The sequence below is a fragment of the Ostrea edulis genome, chromosome 5 (genome assembly GCF_947568905.1).
Source record: "Ostrea edulis chromosome 5, xbOstEdul1.1, whole genome shotgun sequence".
In the NCBI taxonomy this organism is placed as follows: Eukaryota; Metazoa; Mollusca; class Bivalvia; order Ostreida; family Ostreidae; genus Ostrea; species Ostrea edulis.
The window spans coordinates 49,977,818-49,998,874 of NC_079168.1; the positions used below are offsets into that span (position 1 = coordinate 49,977,818).

At 32.8% G+C, this 21,057-nt stretch overlaps 2 protein-coding genes across 2 annotated transcripts; one reads left to right on the forward strand and one right to left on the reverse strand.

Moving 5' to 3' along the window:
• Positions 1-1,235: 1,235 nt before the first annotated feature.
• Positions 1,236-12,146, reverse strand: LOC125649124 (ribosomal RNA processing protein 36 homolog). Its single transcript, XM_048876363.2, has 9 exons — positions 11,801-12,146; positions 8,979-8,994; positions 8,573-8,633; positions 7,997-8,074; positions 7,326-7,392; positions 2,034-2,138; positions 1,867-1,941; positions 1,653-1,770; positions 1,236-1,400 (listed from the first exon to the last, which is right to left on the reverse strand). Exons 1-9 carry the CDS (start codon positions 12,059-12,061, stop codon positions 1,261-1,263), a joined length of 921 nt encoding a protein of 306 aa, XP_048732320.1. The 5' UTR covers positions 12,062-12,146; the 3' UTR covers positions 1,236-1,260.
• A 230-nt stretch (positions 12,147-12,376) lies between these two features.
• On the forward strand, positions 12,377-21,054 carry LOC125649123 (dynein axonemal assembly factor 10-like). Its single transcript, XM_048876362.2, has 8 exons — positions 12,377-12,653; positions 12,777-12,877; positions 13,505-13,635; positions 14,432-14,533; positions 16,838-16,953; positions 18,686-18,820; positions 20,089-20,189; positions 20,317-21,054. The coding sequence occupies exons 1-8, from the start codon at positions 12,480-12,482 to the stop codon at positions 20,522-20,524; spliced, it is 1,068 nt and encodes a 355-aa protein (XP_048732319.1). The 5' UTR covers positions 12,377-12,479; the 3' UTR covers positions 20,525-21,054.
• Positions 21,055-21,057: the final 3 nt, after the last annotated feature.

The window sequence follows — 21,057 nt, forward strand, 5'->3', positions numbered from 1 at the left end:
CAGAAGGCCCCAGGTTGTATTTTCGATTTCGGGAATATGGCATAAAAATGAGAGGTTCCGTGTCACGGTAGGTGTTAGCGAGATAAAGATCCCTCACTGCTAGAGTATCGAAGGCCGTGCAAATGTCAACATTTGTGACACCTCACCTTAAAGCTGGCTATACTTCTCTACGGGTGAACTTAATTTTCGGACACATAAATAATATTGAAATATATATATATATATATATATAGTTACGTGTACACGGCAACAAATTCACCACAGCAACGCTCGTCAAAGGAAGTTTTCTTTGCATGTTGTTCTTCATTTGTGAAGTTGCACTGAACTTTTGAAACGAAAGACGGCATTCAAACTCGTGAGCATCAATATTTTGTTGTCAGATTTATTTATATTATTGGATTCAGGTATTGTGTTGCCAGATTTATAAAATTGAATTATGGTGTGCACTCGAACGTTATTATGTAAGCCAGATTGTGTCCCTCTCTTGAATTTGAACTTAAAGGTCCAGATCAAATACAAAGGTGACTCTTAATTTTGAGGTCAAAGCTACAAATATTTCATATCCATATGCCTATATATCATTACAACAAGAAGATTTACATGTCTCAAGATTTTTTTTTATAAAAATTGTTTTTATATTAAGTTTCTGAAAGTCCACGTATGGTATTCCTTTTTAAGGACAGCAATTTGCTTTATTTTATTTATTTTTTCTTAAATAATACCTGAATAGGTACTGTACCATGTAATGAGAAGTATAAGTCTGTAAATTATTACAGTATTACACACAGAAAGTAAATACATTGTACTAACAATTTGATAAGCTTTGGTTAATTCATAATAAGAGGTAGGCAGGTAGGCACCGAACACACAGTAACTTGTAAATTGATTAGTAATGAAAATATCAAAGCACATAATGCAGAGTGTTGTTAAATTTTAAATTAATTTCAAAAACTATGTTGTGTACTTTATATTTTGGCAACTTTTGTGCAATTGTAAGTGTACTGATATGATCAACAATAAAATATCATAATAGAATGTTGCACAGCACTAATACGTCTTAACTTATATCTTACAAAGTTTGAAAACATGCTAAAATATATAAACATCATTGCTCAGTCCAGTAAACAGTATTCACTCTGCTTAACAATGAGCTCTCTGCTACTTCAAATATTGTGGAACATTTCTCAAATTATGCTGTCTTTGTCAACTCTTCAATTAAAAACTCGAACCAATGGTTAACACAAAACTCAATGAATTTTATTATGAAAGCGCTTGAGCAGGTAATTTTTTCTTCTCTTTTTGAGCTGTTTTCTTCCTTTTCTTTCCAAGATATTTATCTACTTTCCCTGATTTCTGCAATTCTTTGTACTTTTCAGCCAACTCCAATTTTCGTCTTTCAGCTAAAAGTAAAAACATACCGGTATTCTTTAAAATTCATTACTTATAATCTACAGGTATTGATGATCACACCAGGGGTGTAAATCCATGTGCTATACCAGTCAGTGCAAATTAACACATACATGCATTGCTTTTTACATAGTCTGAATTTAAGGCCCACTTATTTGATTAAATATTAGATATACACATCTCTCAGTGTTCTGGGTGCAATTTTTTTATGACACTTATGAAAACATAGCACGAGTTTGACTTACATTTTTTGAGGTAGAATGGAGTCTTGCCCTCTTTGACACGGGATTGCTCCTTCTTCTTCCAGTCTCGTTCTATCCTTTTCTGCTGCTCCTTTTTGCCAGCAGAGAGCTCTTGTTGTTTCTTACAAACAAATAACATAAAACACTGAACATTTTTATCTAAGATTTTACTAAATCTGATAATCTGTTTCCACTTGTGAGTCCTAAATCTACATACCATTCTGTTTAGTAAGTATTGAAGTTCTTTTTTCTTCTCGGGGTTTTTCTCTTTCTTAAGTGTTTTCTGAATCCTCTGTAAACAATTTGAAATATATATGAAGATAAAATTTTGTTGGTTTGATATTGTGATATTTTTCTCCATTAATTTGTATCAAGTTTTCATACCTCTATTTCCCTGTGTTTTATGTCACTGAGAAATCCGTAACTTCTGCTGAAGAGTTCATCATTAAACTGGCCAGAAAGATCATCAAATCTCGGGTCTCTAGTTACCTAAATGCATTAAGGATGAATAATACACCAGGGAAATTTGATAGGAATGGAACATGGAGGATACACATATAATAATATTTTGAAATTGAAAAAATTTCAAATCTACCTTATTTAGTTAAAAAATGCAGTTTTGATAGAAAGTAATCAAGTAAAAAATATTAAAACCCCTGCTAGACTTGAACTACAGAATAGCAATCGACATGTAAACCTACTGAGCTACCCCACTAGGTGATTAGGTTTAAAAGGATAAACATGTATTGCTGATACAATGTATTTATATTTTCATGCAAGTTTCAAAAAGGAAGTACGTCAATGTATTATGCCTCCTTTTAATACAAACCTGATGTATACATGTATGTACATTGATATAGAAGTTTTAAAATATATCTATTAAATTGGTGTAAATTAATTTTTGATACATTACAGGTAATAAATAAAAGAAGTAATGCATCTGAGAGGCAATATATACAAAATGTCTGTGTTACAGACTAGATGGCAATCAATTGATTAGACTACCCAATTGACACGTGTCCTCAACATGTTCAAAATATTTTTAATGTACATGTATAATTGACATGTTTTTTCACGTGCTGAGAATCCACTGATTTACTGGAATTTTTTGTCTGTCCTTCAAAATCAATAGGAATTATCCTTAGGGCCGTATGTTACGTTTTATTGCTTAAGCTTAAATGGACAGAATCGGCCAAGAAACTTTGTTGCTAATTGACCTTGAAATCAATATGGTCACAGGGAGGCAGCGAATAAGCATTTCTGTGAATTTACTTTTCTAATAGTGCAATCAGGAAAAGCAATTTTAAAAGCATGTCTTTCCTAATGCCAACCATGCATCAACAATTGAAGATCCTAATTTTGCAATTTGTCAATAAGTGACATGGGAATAAATGATATAACGCTTATCTGCCATAATGTTTCTAAGATAAGAATTCCTACCACTAACATGTCTGAAGCTTGAAACTTTGTAATAATGTTCATCCTAAGCCTGAATTATTGTTTTGACCTATGGTTAGTAAGATAGGAAAAATAAATATTTTTTGACAAAAATTGTAGAATACATGTAGCTACATTTAGTGACTGATCAGTTTTAATGGACAGAATGTGACTAAACATTCAAGTCATCTAGGGGCTAGTGCAAGAAAACAAGACAAAACAAGAGACCAATGGATCACAATGCCCACCTGAATCATCTCGCTCACACAGAGTTTGGCACACTAACATTTCAAAACTTGAACTGCTATATAAGCCCCAACTGGACTTCAGGGATCCCAGTGTCAACATACTGAATACACATGGATTTTACACAAGAATGCTAGACCATATTCATTTGAACAAAATGTAGTCCTTGTGGTTGAACATGAGAAAATAATTTTTGAAGAAAGAGGTATAACACATTTGCTGACAATATGGCCGACTCAGAAATCTAAATGGAAAACACCGGTTTCCTATAATAGACTGGCGTGTTATATTTAAATATAAGGCCAACGTTTTTGATGTTTCGTTAACCAAGATAAATAACTGCCGCAGTTTAGCATTACTGACATTTATATGAGTCATTCTTTACTTAATAAACCATTTCCTATTTGGAATGATGAACAGTACAATATTTTCATAGACCTGTGCATTCATATTACACAACAACCCTTTTACATATGACATTACTTAACTCACTGTTCTGACATGACTGCAGTGCCTTTAATAGATGTCATCAGTTCATTTGCCTTTGGTTGATAATTCGAGTGTTTATCTTTGCCTAAATATCATATGACAGTTGCTACATGAGTTTTTTTAATATTTTCTTTTGAGAAGTTAAACTGTATAACAGTTCTTTTCCTTCCTTGACCTATTTTTACTTATTACATGCTGTGCATTTGTGTCCTTTTTCTTGTAGTATTTGTTTAGCTTTTCGTCAGCCACATTACGGTTTGAAATTCCTGTGCACACAGGAACATGTTAGTGTAAACAAGTGGAACTACAATGATCTCGGAATAAAGTTCCTTTCTTTAAGTCGTAACTTGCAAATATTAGAAGTTATGATGAAAATGACTAATATTTGTTATAATATATGTATCATATTTAACCCCCCCCCCCTCACGAAAACGACCCAAATAAAAATCAAAAAAAAAAAAATTAGATTGGAAAAATATTGGACTTGAACTCAGAATGTATGGTTTATGTGTAAGATTACCAAGCACCTAAACCACTAGGCCACCCAGGCATGCAAGTTTAAAGATTTAATGTTTGACAGGCTGCTAAATCTCAAGGTAAATTTTGAGAACGATTTTTTCATATTTTATCCATTTTCAACAAGAGGGCCACCTTAAACCAAATTTCCTCAAACGGACTTATATACAGTCATACTCAAGTAAAACAATTTCAGTGTTTTATTTCTGGTTTAAGGTGGCCTTTTGCAACAGTTTGCAATTTTTTATGCCCATTACGTTACATCTACTATATATACTCTATATAATCACTGTGATGTTTATGCTTATCAAATAAAGATACTATCAACATATCGATATCTTTATTAAGTAATTTGGGTAAACACAAGTATAAACTGACATTGTATACCAGAATATTTGTAAAACATGATATTCAAGAAAAAGGTATTTATGTAGGTGAAATTGCATACCAAGTGCACTATACCCCTTTCCTATTTATTCCTACATGCATGTAAAAAAAAAATTGCAGCCTTTTATGGTCGTAGGGATAATAAAATAAACAAAATTTTGAACAATATCCTACACATTTCCTACATAATCCTATACAAAATCTGAAACTTGTTGTGGCCTCACCCTAGTCTCATAGGTCAAAGTTTGAACAAACCTGAAATCTAATCTAAACAATTCTTAACAAAAAAAAGTTCTTTAGAAAGAAACTCAATGTGTAAAACATACAAATACACAAAGAAAATAAATGATAACATACATAGTAAGATAACAAATTCTAATCACTGTTATATGTAGCTTTTCTCTGTGGTTGCATTTTCAAAGGGAGAAAACTCCCATTTACCAACAACAATATTGATGGGAAATCTGAAAATTTTTTGCAATTCATTATCAGAAATAATAAAAAGACCATAACTGATTCAATCAATAATGAATATTTATTATTTAAAATAACAAGAAACAGGGATGAGGTAACTGAAATCAATTTATGTAATTACTAGATGTAATGAATTACTTTTTTCCTAAGTAATGGAATGTATTTGTAATTGACTTTTATTTTCAATTAGATGTATCTCTATGTATTAGATACCGTCTAAAATATCTGTAATATTGCAATTACTTTTCAACTGCATTTCAATTACATGCACAATTTTAATATAAGGGGGGGGGGGGGGGGGGGGGTGAAAGAAAAGAATGAAAATTCTTTTTTATATGTAATATATGGTTTTACCTCTTCTTGTCAATACTCTGATTTGGATGATGATAGTAGTGTGACTGATAATCTTGGTGTTTGTCACCAAGATGTAAAGCAATCTGTGCTAATGACACAGAATTAATTAATGTTAGTAAAGACAGAGAAGAGTGATAATGTTCTTTTTGCAAATCTGCATTTACTGACCATCATTTTTGTATAAAATATGAAAGCTTTTTGCTGAAATCTATATAAGATATTGAGTCCCAATGAAAGTGATGACAGATGGACAGATGCCCATAATCTTTTGGTGTCTTTCTGTGACAAACTACCTCTCTGTAGAATATGAAAAATGTATGTTCACAGCTTTTCAAAATATTGTGTCATAATGAAAGTCAATTTAACTTGGTTTGAATGTCTGTGACCTTGGCCTTTGACCTCATGACCAAAACATCTATAGGTGTCTTCTTGTAATGATCAACCTACCCTTCTACAATGTATAAAATATGAAAGATATCTATTCACAACGAAAGTAATGACATCTGATAAGAAAGGCAGATGGACAAACACTCATGCTATCAGTGTCTTTCGTTAATAAACAACTGCCTTTCTGCAGAATATGTATGTTGTAAGTTGAAAACTTGAAAACTTTTCAAAATATTGTGTTCAAATAGAAGTGTATCAAACTTTGATTGAAGATCTACATTGACCATTACCTTTGACCTCATTACCTAAAAATCTATAAGTGTCTTTTTTTTAAAATAAGATATGAAAGATTTATGTTAAAAATTATTCAAGATATCATGTCACAATGAAAGTAATGATGGACAGACAGACATACAATGTCATTCCTATTCAAGGCTCCTGCATTTAAAATTGAATTACATGTAATGAATTTGTGTTATATATATATATATATATATACACACATTGTATATATATGTGTGTGTTTAATGTCACACATAATCATACATATTTGACAATTAAAAACACAATCAATCATTGCAGTTGGAAAGCTTTTAGTGACACAATCATCATCAGCAACAATAGGAACATTACTAGTTTTATCTATAAAAAAATTTCATATCAAAATATTATCAATTCCTGTTCATATTCTTAAGTTCTACCTAGTTCACATCCTTAAGTTTTACCTAGTTAATATCCTTACTTTTTTTTTACCTAGTTCATATCCTTAAGGTTTACCCAGTTCATATCCTTAACTTCCACTTAGTTCATATCCTTAAGTTTTACCTAGTTCATATCCTTAAGTTCTACCTACATGTAGTTCATATCCTTAAATTTTACCTAGTTCATATCCTTAAGTTCCAACTAGTTCATATCTTTAAGATTTACCTGGTTCATATCCTTAAGTTCCACCTAGTTCATATCCATAAGTTTTACCTAGATCATATCCTTAAGTTCCACCTAGTTCATATCCTTAAGTTCCACCTAGTTCATATCCTTAAGTTCTATGTAGTTCATATCCTTAAGTTTTACCTAGTTCATATCCTTAAGTTTACCTAATTCATATCCTTAAGTTCTATGTAGTTCATATCCTTAAGTTCTACATAGTTCATATCCTTAAGTTTTACCCAGTTCATATCCTTAACTTCCACCTAGTTCATATCCTTAACTTCCACCTAATCCATTTGAATTTTACCCAGTTCATATCCTTAAGTTTTACCTAGTTCATATCCTTAGGTTCCACCTCGTTCATATTTTTAAGTTCCACTTTTTAAATGTGTAAACAGAGTGAAGAATAGTAGAAAGGGAAGGTAGATTTTGCATTAACATTGTCACTAATTAACATACCTTTTTCTTCACAGGGACAGATTTCTTATATCTTGGAACCTGCTTCTTTGATGACATTTCCATTGGTCTAAATTTGTTGATGAATATTAAATCCACTTGAGTTTAATATGAAATAACTATTCTCAATTTGGTAGATTGATACCATTAATTTGAATTAACACAAAAGGAAAATGAAATATAATAATTTGAAGCCATTTTAATTTAATTTTCTGTACAATGTAATATTTTTTTCTTGAGAACATGATCTTCAACAAAAATTAAACAGATAGTAGAAAATGTCAATAGCACATAACTGCAATGCAAATGAAGTAAGATGTATCTATTGTAATGCAAATATTGAACAGAAAAAAAAAATCATTCAAAGATTGAGTATTTATGTTGCAGAAAAGTTTTGGAGTTGAAAGGCAAAGGACAAACAAAGGACACACAAGAACAAACCGAAGAGTTCTGTTCATTGTTATCTTCCATTTTTAGAATCTTATATCAAAGATACTGAGTAGGTGTTATTACTATGCTGATGCTTAACATTGCAATTACATACCGACAACCAATCAACCAAACACTTGTATCTGCAGTATATACTAGTACTTTTACTAAATCCAATTTCTCATTGAAACGAGATAACACAGAACACAACAGAATACACAAACCATGACAGATATATTTTATACCTGTTTTTGTTTGCCCTTTTAAACGCTTTCCTGTCAATTGAGCTTTCACCTCTTTCACCATGTAACACTTGGTTAAATCTGCATTAAAGACAAGTAAACATTGTGATGTAAATTTACATTCAAACCTATTAATATTCACATATAAAATATCTGTTTCATTTCATTTTATCTAACAACATTGTAAATATGTATCAGAAAAGAAAGAGGAAGAGTAGATTTCCTTTTCTTTGAAAAAGATTATTTCTGTAAAATTCTAATTGAAATTTTGACAAGAAGTGTTCCAACTTTCTATTAAAACACTAAGACTCGAAACACATACTGTGGCTAATTTGAGTTGACCCTGACCTTGGTGAATGATTTTGACCTAATCATCACTCAAAAAGGTTTAACTTGATATTTCATTTCAACAAGTATGAAATCTATTTTTCTTATTCAGTTCAAAAGTTACGACTAATAAAGTTGCAGACAGATAAAAGGGAGACAAATGAAAAACAATATACTCCCTACTAATCATTATTATTATCTTTAATATCTGGGATATCATAAGCATAATTAAAAGTAAACAAATAAACTCACACTTTGAGTCCCAGTTTTTCCTTTAATTTCTTTAGTTCTTCAAAAGACAGGTTTGACAGTTCTGGAATGAAAATGTGTATCATTGAATTAAAGAGTAATTTCTTGTACTGAATGTTGAGATTCCTTACTTTACTGTTAGGTCAGCATTTAGATAATTCCTAAATGAAGGACAACTGCTACAAGACATTATTATTTTTCACCATTTCACAGAAATACTGTCAAATGAGGTTAAACACTTTCAATTCAATATTGCAGAGCTTTTCAATTACATATTAATAAAACAATATTATGATTTTGCAAACAGTTTATGCAAGATTTGTAACATATAAACAACAAATCATGACTGAAATAATATGTCATGCAACATGCCATAAAATTTGAAGAAACTTTAATGACAAAAACTTACCTTCCTTTATTGCCGCCTGTAAAAATTAATTACATTAATTAAATCTTCAGGATAACAAGCAGACATGAATGATAAGAGCTTTGCTACTGTTAGAGTAGTGATTTTTCATTTTTATAAGTATATGTAGTATGGTTCAAACAATTGGTGTATATTCAAATATATTCATAAACTTTTGGATATATCTTAATAGACAGAGGGTCGTGAGAATAGAGCCCTCTCTAAATGTAACACATATAATATATGTTTAAAAGGAAAATATAGAAAACTGATGAAAAATTAAACCATACACATCAAACTTGAAAATTTTGGTCAATGCCATATTGAAATTTGAATACGAGCATGAGGACATGTATTTCTCCATTTTGAATCTTGTGTACCCAAGTTCACATCATTCTGAGATGATACAAAAATCCGTAAAAGCATGTAAATCTTATTTTCTTAATCATTTATGATCACTCCTCAATGAACACGATTGTACCATTTGTAAATTTTCTACACACCAACGCTGAATATGACAGCACAATGCATTGTTTACATTAATTATGTTATATTTCCAAAAAAAAAATTTATTAGCAATATTCTGCTCTCCGCAAATTTACCCACCTAACTTAATTCTCGATTCTTCTAGAAAGGAAGTTGAAATTACATAATCTTAAGTATGTCCACATGGACTTACATGATCCGGAAAGGCTGAATTGGTCCGTTTCCGAATGGACCTAATTTATCCGGAATGGATAAAAGATAGCGTCACTGCGATAAATCCACATATACGAGACCAGACTCGTATATGCGTTAATATTTCCCGCGTTCAATAAATAGATGAATCAAATATCTAAAGTCGTGTACCAAGGTGTTAGGGTGCTTTGATAAAGCTCTGTCCTCACACGTTAGGTGCTAACTTTGGAATAATTTTTGTCTACCTGTTACGGATATAGATACTAATGCTAATAGAGGGCGAAGACCTCTCACGACCCGAAGGGCCGTGAGAGCAGAGCTCTCCCTATAGGTAACCGACAGAGGTGAGGAGCTCTGTCCTTACATGTAAGGTGCTAACAAATCGGGATATTTTTTGTCCTGTTATGGATCTAGATACTAATGCCAATATTTTTTGCTTCACCCTCAACACGGTCATGCCGTAAGACATATTAGAGGGCGAAGCCCTCTCACGGCCTGAAGGGCCGTGAGAGCGGAGCTCTCCCTATAGGTAACACGTATATACATGTTTAAAAGGAAAATATAGGAAAATAATGAAAAATTAAACCATACCTATGAAACTTGAAAAGTTTGGTACCAATGGCGTCGATTCGAATATTAGCGCGTGGACATGTATTCCTCCATTTTGAATCTCGTCTACCCTAGTTCACGTCGTTCTGAGATGTTACACATAAAATCCGTAAAAGCATGTAAATCTTATTTTCTTAATCATATATAATCACTCCACGATTAACGCCATGTTTTTTGTTGTGGTTCAAATGCTTTGTTTGTAAATTTGCTAAATAACGACGCTGAATATGACGTCACAATATACTGTTTACATCAATTGCGTTATATTTCCCGCGTTCAATATATAGGTGGATCAAATGTCCAAAAATTAGGATGCTTTGATACAGCTCCGTCCGCGTGCTAACTTTGGGTTGTTTTTGTCCTGTTTTGGATATAGATACTAATGTCAAAACTTTTTTGCTTCGCCCTCAAACACGGTCACGCCGTAAAACATATTAGAGAGCAAAGCCCTCTCATGGCCTGAAGGGCCGTGAGAGCGGAGCTCTCCCTATAGGTAACACGTATATACATGTTTAAAAGGGAAATATAGTATTCCTCCATTTTGAATCTCGTCTACCCTAGTTCACGTCGTTCTGAGATGTTACATAAAATCAGTAAAGCCTGTAAATCTTATTTTCTTAATCATATATAGGGCCTAATCACTCCACGATTAACGCCATGTTTTTCGTTGTGGTTCAAACGCTATGTTTGTAAATTTGCTAAATAACGACGCTGAATATGACATCACAATGTACTGTTTACATCAATTGCGTTATATTTCCCGCGTTCAATATATAGGCGGATCAAATGTCCATAATTAGGATGCTTTGATACAGCTCCGTCTGCGTGCTAACTTTGGGTTGTTTTTGTCCTGTTTTGGATATAGATACTAATGCCAAAACTTTTTTGCTTCGCCCTCAAACACGGTCACGCCGTAAAACATATTATTTACTAGGCTGAGACTCATTTAGTTATAGAGGGCGAAGCCCTCTCACGGCCCGAAGGGCCGTGAGAGCGGAGCTCTCCCTATAGGTAACACGTATATACATGTTTAAAAGTAAAAAATAATGAAAAATTAAACCATACCTATGGAACTTGAAAATTTTGGTACTAATGGCGTCGATTCGAATATTAGCGCGTGGACATGTATTTCTCCATTTTGAATCTCGTCTACCCTAGTTCACGTCGTTCTGGGATATGTTACATAAAATTCGTAAAAGCATGTAAATCTTATTCTCTTAATCATATAGATCTATATAATCACTCCACGATTAACGCCATGTTTGTTGTTGTGGTTCAAACGCTATGTTTGTAAATTTGCTAAATAACGACGCTGAATATGACGTCACAATGTACTGTTACATCAATTGCGTTATATTTCCCGCGTTCAATATATATATAATAGGCGGATCAAATATCCAAAATTAGGATGTTTTGATACAGCTCCGTCCTCAGTTGTTTTTGTTCTGTTTTGGATATAGATACTAATGCCAAAATTTGTTTGCTTCGCCCTCAAATACGGTCACGCCGTAAAACATATTAAGTTCAAAAACACTCACATAATCCTCCTCCTCTTCTCTCTCACTTGCTTCATTATTGGATTCACTTTCTGATTCATCCTCTGGGAGTATTTTTTTAGTTTCCTTAACAACTTTATGTCCTTTTTCCTTCCAATCGGTGACGTTCAGCAATGTTCTTCTCTTATTCTTGCCACTGTTGACATCACCGTCTTTACTCCTTCTTTTTCTCTTTGTGATTTGATTCTTTTTAAGCAGTATCTTCTCATCGACTGATTCACTCACAGAATTATCACTCTCCATAACATATGTGTTAGGTTAACCACAATTAAAGCATGTAATCAGTAATGAATTGATGTGTTTTTGGTTTTGAAGTCAACACTGGATATGAAAGGGGCAAACTAATTTTAGAATAGAAACTGAAAAATCCGTATAACTTTGAATGTTAAGTTTGTGCTTTCTAAAACATTGTTTATCACGTAATTTATAAATATATCATATACCATGCTAAATGATGATAATGAATAATGATATAATAAGATAATCGAAAATAGCACGATAAAAAAATTACATCAAGATTTATCGCCCTTTATTAAGTCTCCACGAAAGAAAAGTAAAAAGAGTATATATTTCCGGTTATGTTCCAGAATCGTCCTGTTGCTTGTTTATGCACGTTGTTAAGTTGAAATTTTGTTTGGTGTTCGGTTTTTATGATTGAAATATGGACAAGCCTCAAATAATAGCCCATATAGAGAAGTCTTTGAACTATACACTTTTTGATACCAAATGGATACCTTGCAGTGCAAAGTTTGTTGTCCTGGGTAGTCATGCTAGAGGAACGGGTGCTTTACAAATTTATGAATTGGCACACGGACAACTGAATTGTGTAAAAGAAGTAAGTAGATATTTATGGGTATTTGTAGCCAATCTTTTAGACATAAAACATAGAGCAGTATAGAACTCTATGAATGACAACGATGCTTTTAACATTTAATCAAATGTTACACTTGCAATACAGATAGAAAAGGCAAAAGCATTGAAATGTGGGACATTTGGTGCATCCAGTATACAGCAACGATACCTGGCAACTGGAGATTTTGATGGTAGAATGCAGATCTGGTAATTAAATGATTAAAGTTTGTACAATGATCCAGTAGAGTTCACTTTACCAGTTCCCCATTAAACACCCTGAAATCCAGTGACGTCAAAGAAGACTTCTATATATGGGATCTTCTTTTGGCTTTTTGTATCAAAAATGAAATCTGCAATTGAACTTCATTTTCATAACAAGTGATAACTTCATTCTCATTACACATGAGAACAAGAAATGCTTTTTCTATATTGAAATAAAACACATCTAAACAGCATCTCCATCATTAGTTTAACATATGTGGAGCATGCTCTGTTGAGACTGCAAATTTCGTCTTAGTATTACAAGTTTTAGCAATATTTTGTGTCATGTAGTGTAAAATCAAAAAGTCAATACCGTTTTCTGATTCTTCTCATAGTGATACATAAAAGTAAGTACAGGTGTATAAAGTTGTTTCAATCCTCAATAATCACAAAATGATGAAGTAGACACTACCATAGTGATGAAATCGATGTCATATGCATGATTGTTTATAATAATTAATTTCTGGAGACTGGCAAAGTAAATTCTGCCTGATCCAATCCTATTTAGACCAACAGAATTGTATATGTTCATTGAATTCTCATTTACAGTATATTATTGTATTTCATTGTAAGGAATTTGGAGACCCCTGAGCTACCAGTATACTCCGTAAATGGTCATAAAGAAATCATCAACACTATTGATGGGGTTGGAGGCCTTGGAATTGGAGAGGGTGCTCCAGAAATAGTTACAGGAAGCAGAGATGGTAAATCTGTTTTAAATTTTCTTCAAAAGTTATCATAGCTGCAAATCTCTGTGAGAAAGTATTGGGACAGACTAGAGAGTCCTGTGAAGGTATTGGGACAGACTAGAGAGTCCTGTGAAGGTATTGGGACAGACTAGAGAGTCCTGTGAAGGTATTGGGACAGACTAGAGAGTCCTGTGAAGGTATTGGGACAGACTAGAGAGTCCTGTGAAGGTATTGGGACAGACTAGAGAGTCCTGTGAAGGTATTGGGACAGACTAGAGAGTCCTGTGAAGGTATTGGGACAGACTAGAGAGAGTCCTGTGATAAGAATTTAACTATAGCTAGACATCACAGTTTGTCGTATGTAAAAATTTAAATCTATTACAAAAACAACAATGCAAATTAGAGGGGGATAGGCAAGTTTAATTAGGAAAAATTGAAAGTTTTTGAGAGGGGAAGGGACTTGTATAGTATTCCAACCTAAATCAGGTGTAGAAGAATGACTGGTACATATTTCAGTATATCGTCCCAATCTAATTAAAATTAGATGATATGATCCGCTTATCTACTATCGATCGCTACATCTATGTAGATGAGCGGATCATAGGATCTAATTTAATTAGATTGTACATCGTTAATGCCAGGTCTGTCAAAATATTTTCCCACAGAGGTGCTGCAGCTGAAGTGATCACATTTATTTTTCACATTATTATGCCTGATTAAATCAATCAAAAAATGCATTAAAAGACTATTATCAGTTAAAGATAAAGGGTAAAGTAAAGAATCTTACAAACTTAAAATTATTTTTTCATAGGGGCAGTAAAAGTATGGGATCCTCGTCAGAAAAATGATCCTGTTGCCACAATGGAACCAAGTGATGGAGAGACCAAGAGGGACTGTTGGGCTGTAGCATTTGGTATGATCATGTTGCAGGACATATTTGACCTTTATTAGTACAGGTCTTGTACCCTTTCATATTTTAAGCCAAAAAGTGGTTAATCGGCAAAATAGTGCTGACACAACTAATCTGTGTAAGATTAAATGAACACAAAATCTAACTTCATTTTTCACATTTTTTTTTATGGAAACAGATCAACTTGCCGGTAAGGTAATTCATTCATGCATTAAAGCCACAAAAAGATTTGACAGTTATCATTGGAGAATTTTTCTTTTTGTAAATTCTTTTAAGGCCATGCCAATTTGTAATCTAGTTCGTCGGATTCGCCGCTTCTATTTGAAATAAATCCAAATTATAATATTATCAAAAAATAATTTCCGCCCGCATGTCCAAAAATATCCGTAAAATATTTTCGACTTTTTACAACAAGCACAAAAACGACCTTGATGTATGTGGCTGACAAATGACAGAAGCGTGGGCTCTCGAGAAATTTCCTAACAGTGTAATGCGGTGTTTTAAGTTATTCATGATATCTATCTTAATATGTACGATACTTCATAACACTGGATTGGAAGTTGATCCTTACTGGAATCCTATGGAACTTTTGAAGCGCTATTCAATGCCACTATTTAGAGAACATCGACAGCGTACAATTGATTGATTATATATTGTTTAGTCTCTCTTGAAAATATTTCACTCACATGAAGACGTTACCATTGCCGGTGAAGGGTTGAGAACATCGACAGCGTACGATTGATTGATTATATATTGTTTAAAGTCTCTCTTGAAAATATTTCACTCACATGAAGACGTTACCATTGCCGGTGAAGGGTTGCAAAAATTAGGCCTATGCTCAGCGCTTATGGCCATTGAGCAGGGAGGGATCTTTATCGTGCCACATCTGCTGTGACACGGGTCTCAGTTTTTGCGGTCTTATCCGAAGGACTGCCCCATTTATTTGCCTCTTACGACAAGCAAGGGGTACTGAGGACTATTTTAAACCCGTCCCACAGTTCACGACACATTCACAAAAGGTTTGGTGACTATTGATTAAGTGTGTCCTATTAAAATTCAAGAAAATGCTAAAAGCGATGCAATGGAGATTTCAAAACTGGACATATCCCTAATAATATGCATATCTGTGAATCGAAAGTTTGTAGAAATGAAACTTAAATAAGATTCTTCAAAAAGACCTTATCAGTTTTAGCTGCAGAACTGTAGCTCTCTGAAAAAATATTTTGTTCCGTCAAAATATTTTTTCAGAGAGCTAGTTCTGCAGCTATATCAGTTAATGTTGCAAAGTACATGTATTAGGTATAAAGAAAATAAGTCTTTGAAACCTGACATACTTCTTATTTATTGTACACTATATCAACAAAGTTGAAAAATATTAAGTTCAAGTGGTAAACAAATGATATTTGATGATTTTAGATCTTTATTTTTAAGTGCTCGCTTTTTAAAATCACACTTAATTCAATTAAAAATATTTATATTTCTTGTATTCGTTCGCCTTATAATATTTATCTCCAAAATTAAAAATAATATTTGTTAAATAATTTCGCCCTCTCGCCTCATTTTTTTTGTTTGAAAATCCGAAGAACTATTTTATAAATTGGTGTGGCCTAATGGTAAATTTTTTTTATTGGGAGTTAGTCTCTTTACAGTTTACTGGACCCACATGATATTGTAGACATTGTCCCCTATTAGGGCTGAAACGATTCACCGAAATATCAATACTGTTCAATATAAATGCTCGATTCAATATAAACGCTCGATTCAATGTTCAATTCATTGCCTCAATTTTAGGTTCAATACGTTTATTACAGACTGGTTCAGTAAAATACATCAGGTTCAGCCTGTAATGATTATTTTTACCTACATGAGGGACAAAATAGCGTCAAATAATGTTCAGACTTGGTTTGCCTTGAGTCTTACGAAAATGATAATGAACTTTATCAGTTTAAACTACAGAACCAACGGGCATCTTACCGTTTGGCAATTTGGACCATTTTGCTTTTAAAATTATGAATGTGAATCTTGGTAATTAAATTTTTCTTCAATGTTATCATTGGTTTCTTCTGTAAATTGTATCATATTGGAAGTATTGAATTGTGGCATAAGTATTGTAGTATGTATCGTATCATGAAGGGGGCATATCGTTTCAGTCCTATCCCTTATGTGGAAAATATTTCAAATTTCATTAAGAAATATTTTCTACCTACGAACTAATATGGGTAACATATTTAGATATAATTCTCAAGTTTTTTTTAATTAAATGTACATTTATAATGCCAATTAAAAAATATTCTACATTCTTTCCAGGCCATGCGTACAACAAACATGACAGATGTGTCGCAGCAGGATATGATAATGGTGATATCAAATTGTTTGATCTGCGAAACATGTCTCTTCGATGGGAAACCAACATCAAGAATGGAGTGAGTCGTCTTTTGAGATTTTACAAAAATGTTTATTTTAATATGATATTTTAATACAGTAATACATGGTTACAGCGAACACGTTTATAATAAATTCATGTTTACAGCGAAGTGATTCTTATTCCCTATAGTTTTAAAGTGTAACATTAGCTCTAAATCTGAAAAAATATTTTGTCATAAAGTGTGCTATATTCTATTAATTGTATGTAACTTTAGCCATCATTAATGAAAATAAAACTAAGTTTAAGATTTTATCACAATATAGATTTCGGTTCTATTAAATATATGGCATTATATACAAATCAGTTTTGTACAGGAAGACAATAATGTACTTTTATGTCATTCAGAGCCCTGAATAGGTTTTCTAACTCAAATATTGTTAAAAAAAATGTTTATAAACCTTAATAATTCCTTTCTGTTATTGAAATTTTACAATAAAAATTTCCTGCACCATGTTTAGGTTACTCAAGTGACCTATTGCTACCAATTTTTGTCCATTGTCGTGCATTGTTAATCATCCATTGTGCTTAAGTAGTAAATCATCTTCTCTAATCCTGGTCGTCATGCAGTCAAACTATTGGCATGATTATAATAAGCAATGAGTCTTTAAACAAAATCATGAAATTCATGATCCCTGATTTCAGGGTTCATGCTACAGGGTGGGGCTAAGTTGGTAATGTACATGTATTGAAAATGCTTTATATCTTAGAAAATCTTCTTTACTTTGGGATATCAAACTATTGGCATGATTATAATGAGCATTGAAAGGGGTTGTTCGATCTGCCTAATGGAGTATAATAATGTATAAAATTTATGAAATTATCCTCAAAGAAACTAAGTTATCATGTGCCACAGAAAGTCTCATCACTTTGATTTATCCCGGGGCCCTTTCTGACTTGTCTGTTTTCTAGTGCATGATTATAATGGACATTGAGCCCTCTATCAAACGTTGTGAAATTCATGACCCCAGGGTTCAGGTACCAGGGTGGGGCTAGATTGGTCACGTACATTATGTATTGAAATTGCAATAGAAAATTTTCTTTACTGCTGGAAATCAAGCAAGCAAACTGTCTGCATGATTATAATGAGCAATGAGTCTTCTTTTGAGAACTGTAAAAAATTCAGGTGGGGCTAAGTTGATCATATACGGTATATTGAAGATGCATTATGTTTTTAAAAAATGTTTGTGTTTTTTTTTACATTTAGCAGTCAAACTGTTTATATGATTATAATATTGAGCATGTATTGAGCCCTCTCCGTTCTACCAAACTTCTGAAATCCATGGAACCTGGATTGATGTCCAAGTTGAGTAAATCAGATCATATATTGAAAATGCATTATATTTCATTGTAAATATTCTGTATTTCCTGTCTTTCTACCAAAATTGTGAAATTCATGCCCCATGGTTAAGGATGAAGTTCTGGTCCCAGGACAGGGCTGTATTATCATACAATGAATAATGCATCAACTTCTTTTTAAAATGTCCTCTTCATTCCTGTATACCAATTACACAAACTAAGTGCATCTTTTTGAATACTGGGTTTTCTATTAAATGTACTGAATATTCTGGAGTTAAAAAAACCAATTAACACAATGATTTCGATAGACCAAAAAATGTGAATGCATACCTAGGTGATTTTAAGGCCCATGGGCCTCTTGGCAAGTGCATTTTAAAGGTTGACGTGACACTCAAATAGTTGCTTTTTAAAAGCTTTCTCATTTCATTGATTAGGTGTGTGGACTCGAGTTTGACAGAAAAGACATCAGTATGAATAAGTTAGTTGCTACATCTCTGGAAGCGAAGTTTCAGTGTTATGACATGAGAACACAACATCCAACTAAAGGATTTGCTTCAGTTTCTGAAAAGGTTTGTGCATATTTTTGAAAATATCTGTGATTCAGCGACTCCCTGTCATAGACGACCTTTTTTTTATCGGTACCCCAGTGATATCCCAGCTGCAGAGCTTTAGCTCTCTGCAAACACATTGGGGCAAATCAGAGAGCTACAGTTCCACCCTTTATAAAAACTTTCGATTTACGGCACACAAAAAATGTTCACAGTTGAGGCCTCATATGGTTGTATTCTTGTATTGCCGGCTCATGAATTTGATATAAAAAAATTCCTTGCATATTTTCCTAATATTTTTGTGTCCATTTTGTTTAAATTTAAAGTAATTACACCCTCATGTGATGTCAAAAGTATTTGCAAAATCTTTATTTCATTAAAATTTGTGCATGATAGAAATATATGTTTAGGAGGAATTTTATTCACTGGGTATTATAAAAAATCTGGTAAACAATTTGATATTGAAAAGGTTTATATTACAAAAATGTTGTCAAGGGCAATAACTCCTATGCTGGTAAGAAAGTGAATTAAAATTTTGTCATTTTAATCAGTTTTTATGTATTTTTATTATGCTTGTGCGATTTTCTGATGTAGATATAAACCTTTGTTTTTGTATGTCTGACATCTTTAAAAATCTGGCAACATATATATTTTCTTTGGGTATTGATTAGATTAACCAATATTAAGTGGAAATCAATACAAATTTTCTACTTTGAATCATTGATTTTGTTAAGTCCCATGAGGGTGGAGCTACCTTAAAGAAAGAGTGCATGCAACAAATATTCCTTAATCTACCTATAAAATGCAAAAATAAATAAATGAATACATGAAAAAGAAATGATAACCCATTTCAGAATTTAATAAACTTGAACAGAAAATATATTTTATATAAATATTTCAGACCCCATATCAATCAAAAATTTCCCTTAAAAATACTGTACTGTATGTATATGATATTTAAGTACATGTATATTATGATAAATAAAATATTATATGCTACAATCCATCATATGTCATATCAGCCTTCTGTCCCCATATTGGCCCTGGCCTTCAATCATATGGGGCCACTCAGGCTGATATGACACGATACAGATTTTAGCATGTAATATATACATGTAATATACATAACAGTGTAGACAAATTGCGATTTACACATACTTGGTTTTTCTATCTCTCATGCTCAAGACATTTTTTTTTATTTGTATGTGTGCATGTGTGTGCTTTCACCAGTCTTCTAGAAAAGTTGGTTAAATATTAAATCAGTCTTTAGCATTTTTTTTAAACTACAGGCCCACAAATCAACCACTATTTGGGGAGCCCGCCATTTACCTCAGAACAGAGATGTTTTCATGACACTGGGAGGAAATGGCTCAATGTATCTCTGGAAATAGTAAGTTGGCATTGTAATAGCAGCTTTCAGTACATAGTCTCTTTATTACAACTGTACATTGCCATGACAATTTAAAGGGAGGTAATCATATTTGTGGATTACATTATATGATTTTTTCCCCACTTAGTAACTACCCCTCACAGAGAGTGAAGCAGGATGAGAATAAACAGGACATGGGTGTGGCAGGAACTCTTAGTCTGTTGCAGAATGTGACTTTATCTACCCAGCCAATCAATGCCTTTGACTGGAGCCCTGACAAGGAGGGACTATGTGTGTGCTCAGCATTTGACCAAACTATTAGAGTTCTCATTGTGACAAAGTTAAACAGGATCTGATCTGTGATTTTTAAGCATGGAATCTCTTGTGTCATTGTTCAAGATGTGTTCCCGTGTGATGCAACTCCAACTGTTTTCAAAAGAGGAAAAGTGGTCCTTCAATTTCAAAATGAAGAATTTAAAACTACTCTCATCAAAATTCCTGTAGGATTTTAGCAATGATTCAAAGATATGCAGGAGTACTTATCCTCTAGTTGTTCATCATTGGGAGATTTCTGAAAGACCTGTTAGTATACAGTGTAAACTGTCATGCAGATCCAAATCAGCAACTTTATCATATACTCAACACCGACACTTTACATTGCAAAACGTCACCCAATTACATTGAATATCACGTATCTACACTAAACACTAAATCGTCTTTAGTAGGTATGTGATTTGTAAGATGTGTAATATCGTTTTGCATTGTCAATTGCCTTTGGCCCAATCTTTTCCCATTTTCATTGAAAAGATAGATAAAAAATACATTATGAATATTTAATCTATTGACCAGTTCTGCATTGCATAAATAAATTATTGAATAATATGAAGCA

Bases quoted from the DNA above. Each gene is read 5' to 3' on its own strand.
- LOC125649124 (XM_048876363.2), bottom strand. From the start codon at position 12,061: ATGGAGAGTGATAATTCTGTGAGTGAATCAGTCGATGAGAAGATACTG. The intron at 8,075-8,572 runs GTGAGTTTATTT...TCTTTAATGCAG, and splicing joins GAAAAACTGGGACTCAAAGT to ATTTAACCAAGTGTTACATG. The intron at 1,771-1,866 runs GTATGTAGATTT...TTTGTTTGTAAG, and splicing joins AATACTTACTAAACAGAATG to AAACAACAAGAGCTCTCTGC.
- LOC125649123 (XM_048876362.2), top strand. From the start codon at position 12,480: ATGGACAAGCCTCAAATAATAGCCCATATAGAGAAGTCTTTGAACTAT. The intron at 14,534-16,837 runs GTATGATCATGT...CATTCTTTCCAG, and splicing joins CTGTTGGGCTGTAGCATTTG to GCCATGCGTACAACAAACAT. The intron at 20,190-20,316 runs GTAAGTTGGCAT...TTCCCCACTTAG, and splicing joins TCAATGTATCTCTGGAAATA to TAACTACCCCTCACAGAGAG.